The sequence below is a fragment of the Phycomyces blakesleeanus genome, assembly GCF_001638985.1.
Source record: "Phycomyces blakesleeanus NRRL 1555(-) unplaced genomic scaffold PHYBLscaffold_5, whole genome shotgun sequence".
In the NCBI taxonomy this organism is placed as follows: domain Eukaryota; kingdom Fungi; phylum Mucoromycota; class Mucoromycetes; order Mucorales; family Phycomycetaceae; genus Phycomyces; species Phycomyces blakesleeanus.
The window spans coordinates 1770355-1778432 of record NW_017265138.1 but is presented as its reverse complement, the minus strand read 5'-3'; the positions used below and the strand labels follow the sequence as shown (position 1 = coordinate 1778432).

Below are 8078 nucleotides of genomic sequence, written 5' to 3'. Positions count from 1 at the left end.
TTATACATATTGTCTATTTCTTTTTGTGTCTTTTTACAACCTAAGGATTCTACTCAATAATTCGGACAGAATGCACTTTTTTGTAAATTGGTATTACCAATTGGTTGCGCAGACAGCTTTGTGTATCCCTAAGCTAAAAGAACATAGCAGGGTCCATTGACAGGGATACTGTTACCCATACATAGATTTAAAGACCGTCTAGTGTTCACTTATAATCGCCCAGAGAGGACGGTATATTAAAGTGGTCTTCACTGCGCCGTAACCAAAATAAAATAAAAATTCTATTTAACGATGGCGTGAATCCTCTTCCTATGTTCCCTCCATCCCGCCATCCCACCATCCCGCCATCAACTTTACAAAACTACCAGAATCGCCACCACCAACAATATTATTCTTTTATTTTATAATCACTGAAAAATAAAAATCGAAATAATGGCCATATAATAAAACCTCAACACTCGGAAGTCATATACAATATTTCTCTATACCTAAAGTGTTATATGTCACCATTCTCAGAGCTGACCTTCAACTCTCCAAGTCATATAGTATTCATACCACCATAATTCCAACACCTTCTTCGATCCCAATGACGCCATTCAATTCCGTCCCATCCCATCTAATTCCATCCCATCGGACATAATTTTCAAAGCTCACGCCTTTCAGTATACTTTTATGCGACTGGGTCTAGACCAAGCGGACGCCACCTAACAAAAAGTCTCGCGATGTTAATCTCTCGTCATTAGCATGCGCCATGAATGTCAAAACTTTGTCACACTGACTACTCACACGGACCACCCACACGGACCACCCACACGGACCACCCACACGGACCACTCACTCACACCGCCCACTTCTCGCCCATATAAAAAATACACTACTATTAAAACTTGATATTTTTAAATAAAAAATAAACTCATATTATTGTTCTCACGCATTGTTTTATTCAGTTTTCTTCTAATAATAAAGTGTTTCTCTCAATCATTTGTAAAGCAGACATTGTATTTATGGGCAGACAAAAATGGTTTAAAAAAAAATTTTATTAATATTCAAATATATCGTCAGAATCTTAGTTCACCACCTATAAAGGCGGATCCATCCTCCACAGGGCGTAGACCTGTCCTGACTTCGTGGAAGAGAACGGAGTGGGGAGGAGATCGGGAACGCTGGGGTGTGAGGCTAGCTATGGGCTTAAAAAATAAAAGGTGAACAGGGAACGAAACTATCAATCTAAGCTAAGCTAAAGGGATAAACGAAAGCTATATCTAAAGACTACCCACTACGTAAACTAACTAGAGAGGGGAAACTAAACTACCCCACACCCACCACACCCACCACACCCACCACACCCACCACACCCACCACACCCCCCCATCCACACCACACCAACACCCATCCATCCGACACGCCGCTGATTCACATAGAAAAAAGGTCAAGATTAGTATATCTATAGACTATACTACTCCCTCAACACAAATGAAAAGGAAATAATAGACTTACCATGCACAAGAGGAAAACAGAGATGGTCTGGCTGGCACTCTTACTAAATAACTGTGAAAAAATTTTATGCTTTCGTCATTAGATGATGACATAGCAGCATGCATAGAAAATTGTAGATCAATGGATTGATTGCTCTGATTAGAAGCAATATAAAGACTTTCATTTTAAAAACCCGAATTTCTTATATGGCTACCCATTTTCGTGAATTGATTTTATATAAAAATTTACTTGACACATATGTTATATATTAATATATTATTTCTTAAAAGAAAGGTTGTAAAACTGTACCACTTTAGTTGGAATATGAAAGAGAAAGTGGTCTATATATATATATATGTATAGACTATAAGAGCATATCAAGAGACTCTTTATATTATCCCAGCTTTTTATTAAAGCAAGTCTCATAAATTAAAAATATTATTGACATGTTTAAAATGCAATTAGTTTTTTTTTTATTTACCGAATTGCTATAGTCGATAAGAGCAGATATCTAGTCTTAGATTATATATATAAATGTATTACAAGAGAACTAAAAGTTTTCACAACTGGGCATAGTAATATATAATATTGAGAGTATCGGGTTTTTATATTAGATAATAAGCAAATATAATAACAAGAATGTTTTAATAAAACACATAAGAATAAAAGGAATCTATACTTTATATAAAGGTTTTGATATGGAATATATATCATAGAATTAACTTTTAGTTATATAATTAAATGTTATGAAAGAAAGAAAGCGCATATAGAAAAAAAAATTATTCTGAACACTCTAATAAACTGACATCATGTTCATCGCACTGCTTGAGATCTTTATTAGAAATAGATCCACTAAGAAAAAATTGGCAATTCAACTAGTGATTATAAAGAATGCTTATAATAGCTTTTAAAATCACTCTCTGAATCGCTCCTTTTTTGTAGTGATATAGTATCTTACTGAAAATTATATAAACTAAATAGGAATTAATTTAATATGTTCTTATAACAGTTTAATCCACGAAATAGCTCGATGGATCATTAACTATCGCATTGTTTTTTTCTTTTTATTAATATATTAAATGTGTGACAGATACTATATATATGTCTTTTCTTTAATCCACCACACACACATACGCACACTCACCCAATTGTCTACCAATATATTGGCTGAACTGGTACAAAATATACTTGATTGTATGTTCCTTTTATATTTTCTTACAAACTAAGGATTATAATCCATAATTCGGACAGAATGCACTTTTTTGTAAACTGTTATTACCAATTGGTTGCGCAGGCGGTTTTCGTGTATCAATAAGCTAAAATAACATAGCAGAATCAATTGACAGGGATACTGTTCCCCATACATAGACTTAAAAACCGCCTAGTTCTCACTTACAATCGCTCAGACAGGATGATATATTAAAGTGGCCTTCACTGCGCCATAATCATAACAAAAAAAACTTTTTTTTACGGTGGCTTGCATCCTCCTTCTACATTCCCCCATTCATCCATCCCGTCATCCTTTTTGAGAATATTCATTCCTTTTGGGAATCGTCATTCATATAATATTACATTTCATAGTAGACAGAAGTCGGCCCAGTATAAAAATAAAACATATGTATGATTAATAAGAACTACAATTTCAGTTAACCAATAAAAACCGAATATGTTATATCAGCAATATGGTCCTGTCCGGATCGGCCGCCTATTGAGCTCGATCTGGACTGAAGGGATATTTCCAACAATCTTGGGCCGTCGGAATCCAGAAGATAATAATATCGTAAAAACATATATGCTAGTAATAATAGTTTTGCTTTCTTATAAATATATAGCTTGTATCATACCTCTCTCAAATAATTCCAAAATTGTTCATATATCCTGTCTCCTCAAGATTCTAATTAAAATTAGATTGGGTTTAATCTATAGATAATAATACAATATATATTGGAATATACTTCTATAGCCGATTTTTGTTCCACGGTATATATTTACAAATCATTCACAATCGCATTGTTATTTATATTTTCGTTAATACTTTTAATGTATGATAGAAGCTATATATAATAATATAATTTAAACTATGTTTTCTAGTATGTTTCATAAATAACACACTATCCAGATCCATACACATTCTTCTATAATTATACTTAATGAAATTGGATCAAAAAGCATCAAACATTTTACACCAAAAAAGCAAGAGCCTACAGAAAAATATTACCAAGTCAAAATGAAAAGGGTGATATTCATAAACCAAAAGTAACTTTCGAACTAAATATATATAAACTGTTATCATGTTTTGGATATATTGTTTTATATATGTTATTATTATTATTCAACACACTGGCACACACCAGAAGCTACTCCCGAACTATATACATATACGAGCCTCTATCATATTTTGGATATACTATCTTGTATATTTTATTATTATTATTCAACACATGGACACACACCAAAAGCTACTCCCGAAATATATATATATACGAGCTTCTATCATATTTTGGATACACTATCATATATATTTATTTTCATTTTATTCAATATACGGTTACACACCAGAAGCTACTCCCAAACTATATATATATAACTTGCTATCATATTTTGGGCTTACTATCATATATTTTTCTTTTCTTTTATCCAACACACACACATACGCACATATGCACATACGCACACTCGCACACTCGCCCAATTGTCTACCAATACAATTGCTGCACTGATACAATATATATATATTGTCTATTTCTTTTTGTGTCTTTTTACAACCTAAGGATTCTACTCGATAATTCGGACAGAATGCACTTTTTTGTAAATTGGTATTACCAATTGGTTGCGCAGACAGCTTTGTGTATCCCTAAGCTAAAGGAACATAGCAGGGTCCATTGACAGGGATACTGTTACCCATACATAGGTTGAAAGACCGTCTAGTGGTTACTTACAATCGCCCAGAGAGGACGGTATATTAAAGTGGCCTTCACTGCGCCGTAAAAAAAATAAAATAAAAATTCTATTTAACGATGGCGTGAATCCTCTTCCTACATTCCCTCCATCCCGCCATCCCACCATCCCGCCATCAACTTTACAAAACTACCAGAATCGCCACCACCAACAATATTATTGTTTTATTTTATAATCACTGAAAAATAAAAATCGAAATAATGGCCATATAATAAAACCTCAACACTCGCAAGTCATATACAATATTTCTCTATACCTGAAGTGTTATATGCCACCATTCTCAGAGCTGACCTTCAACTCTCCAAGTCATATAGTATTCATACCACCATAATTCCGACACCTTCTTCGATCCCAATGACGCCATTCAATTCCGTCCCATCCCATCTAATTCCATCCCATCGGACATAATTTTCAAAGCTCACGCCTTTCAGTATACTTTTACGCGACTGGGTCTAGACCAAGCGGACGCCACCTAACAAAAAGTCTCGCGATGTTAATCTCTCGTCATTAGCATGCGCCATGAATGTCAAAACTTTGTCACACTGACTACTCACACGGACCACCCACACGGACCACCCACACGGACCACCCACTCACACCGCCCACTTCTCGCCCATATAAAAAATACACTACTATTAAAACTTGATATTTTTAAATAAAAAATAAACTCATATTATTGTTCTCGCGCATTGTTTTATTCAGTTTTCTTCTAATAATAAAGTGTTTCTCTCAATCATTTGTAAAGCAGACATTGTATTTATGGGCAGACAAAAATGGTTTAAAAAAAAATTTTATTAATATTCAAATATATCGTCAGAATCTTAGTTCACCACCTATAAAGGCGGATCCATCCTCCACAGGGCGTAGACCTGTCCTGACTTCGTGGAAGAGAACGGAGTGGGGAGGAGATCGGGAACGCTGGGGTGTGAGGCTAGCTATGGGCTTAAAAAATAAAAGGTGAACAGGGAACGAAACTATCAATCTAAGCTAAGCTAAAGGGATAAACGAAAGCTATATCTAAAGACTACCCACTACGTAAACTAACTAGAGAGGGGAAACTAAACTACCCCACACCCACCACACCCACCACACCCACCACACCCCCCATCCACACCACACCAACACCCATCCATCCGACACGCCGCTGATTCACATAGAAAAAAGGTCAAGATTAGTATATCTATAGACTATACTACTCCCTCAACACAAATGAAAAGGAAATAATAGACTTACCATGCACAAGAGGAAAACAGAGATGGTCTGGCTGGCACTCTTACTAAATAACTGTGAAAAAATTTTATGCTTTCGTCATTAGATGATGACATAGCAGCATGCATAGAAAATTGTAGATCAATGGATTGATTGCTCTGATTAGAAGCAATATAAAGACTTTCATTTTAAAAACCCGAATTTCTTATATGGCTACCCATTTTCGTGAATTGATTTTATATAAAAATTTACTTGACACATATGTTATATATTAATATATTATTTCTTAAAAGAAAGGTTGTAAAACTGTACCACTTTAGTTGGAATATGAAAGAGAAAGTGGTCTATATATATATATATGTATAGACTATAAGAGCATATCAAGAGACTCTTTATATTATCCCAGCTTTTTATTAAAGCAAGTCTCATAAATTAAAAATATTATTGACATGTTTAAAATGCAATTAGTTTTTTTTTTATTTACCGAATTGCTATAGTCGATAAGAACAGATATCTAGTCTTAGATTATATATATAAATGTATTACAAGAGAACTAAAAGTTTTCACAACTGGGCATAGTAATATATAATATTGAGAGTATCGGGTTTTTATATTAGATAATAAGCAAATATAATAACAAGAATGTTTTAATAAAACATATAAGAATAAAAGGAATCTATACTTTATATAAAGGTTTTGATATGGAATATATATCATAGAATTAACTTTTAGTTATATAATTAAATGTTATGAAAGAAAGAAAGCGCATATAGAAAAAAAAATTATTCTGAACACTCTAATAAACTGACATCATGTTCATCGCACTGCTTGAGATCTTTATTAGAAATAGATCCACTAAGAAAAAATTGGCAATTCAACTAGTGATTATAAAGAATGCTTATAATAGCTTTTAAAATCACTCTCTGAATCGCTCCTTTTTTGTAGTGATATAGTATCTTACTGAAAATTATATAAACTAAATAGGAATTAATTTAATATGTTCTTATAACAGTTTGATCCACGAAATAGCTCGATGGATCATTAACTATCGCATTGTTTTTTTCTTTTTATTAATATATTAAATGTGTGACAGATACTATATATATGTCTTTTCTTTAATCCACCACACACACATACGCACACTCACCCAATTGTCTACCAATATATTGGCTGAACTGGTACAAAATATACTTGATTGTATGTTCCTTTTATATTTTCTTACAAACTAAGGATTATAATCCATAATTCGGACAGAATGCACTTTTTTGTAAACTGTTATTACCAATTGGTTGCGCAGGCGGTTTTTGTGTATCAATAAGCTAAAATAACATAGCAGAATCAATTGACAGGGATACTGTTCCCCATACATAGACTTAAAAACCGCCTAGTTCTCACTTACAATCGCTCAGACAGGATGATATATTAAAGTGGCCTTCACTGCGCCATAATCATAACAAAAAAAACTTTTTTTTACGGTGGCTTGCATCCTCCTTCTACATTCCCCCATTCATCCATCCCGTCATCCTTTTTGAGAATATTCATTCCTTTTGGGAATCGTCATTCATATAATATTACATTTCATAGTAGACAGAAGTCGGCCCAGTATAAAAATAAAACATATGTATGATTAATAAGAACTACAATTTCAGTTAACCAATAAAAACCGAATATGTTATATCAGCAATATGGTCCTGTCCGGATCGGCCGCCTATTGAGCTCGATCTGGACTGAAGGGATATTTCCAACAATCTTGGGCCTTCGGAATCCAGAAGATAATAATATCGTAAAAACATATATGCTAGTAATAATAGTTTTGCTTTCTTATAAATATATAGCTTGTATCATACCTCTCTCAAATAATTCCAAAATTGTTCATATATCCTGTCTCCTCAAGATTCTAATTAAAATTAGATTGGGTTTAATCTATAGATAATAATACAAGATATATTGGAATATACTTCTATAGCCGATTTTTATTCCACGGTATATATTTACAAATCATTCACAATCGCATTGTTATTTATATTTTTGTTAATACTTTTAATGTATGATAGAAGCTATATATAATAATATAATTTAAACTATGTTTTCTAGTATGTTTCATAAATAACACACTATCCAGATCCATACAAATTCTTCTATAATTATACTTAATGAAATTGGATCAAAAAGCATCAAACATTTTACACCAAAAAAGCAAGAGCCTACAGAAAAATATTACCAAGTCAAAATGAAAAGGGTGATATTCATAAACCAAAAGTAACTTTCGAACTAAATATATATAAACTGTTATCATGTTTTGGATTATATTATCTTATATATGTTATTATTATTATTCAACACACTGGCACACACCAGAAGCTACTCCCGAACTATATACATATATGAGCCTCTATCATATTTTGGATATACTATCTTGTATATTTTATTATTAT

At 33.0% G+C, this 8078-nt stretch overlaps 2 protein-coding genes across 2 annotated transcripts; one reads left to right on the top strand and one right to left on the bottom strand.

The window, feature by feature from the left end:
• Positions 1–1006: 1006 nt before the first annotated feature.
• On the bottom strand, positions 1007–1589 carry PHYBLDRAFT_180295 (hypothetical protein; the record flags this gene model as incomplete). Its single annotated transcript, XM_018438293.1, has 3 exons — positions 1007–1180; positions 1320–1408; positions 1498–1589. 3 exons carry the CDS (start codon positions 1587–1589, stop codon positions 1059–1061), a joined length of 303 nt encoding a protein of 100 aa, XP_018295070.1. The 3' UTR covers positions 1007–1058.
• Positions 1590–3142: 1553 nt separating this feature from the next.
• PHYBLDRAFT_142543 (hypothetical protein) lies at positions 3143–5582 on the top strand (the record flags this gene model as incomplete). Its single annotated transcript, XM_018430829.1, has 3 exons — positions 3143–3256; positions 5252–5391; positions 5483–5582. The coding sequence occupies 3 exons, from the start codon at positions 3143–3145 to the stop codon at positions 5580–5582; spliced, it is 354 nt and encodes a 117-aa protein (XP_018295069.1).
• Between the last annotated feature and the right edge of the window lie 2496 nt (positions 5583–8078).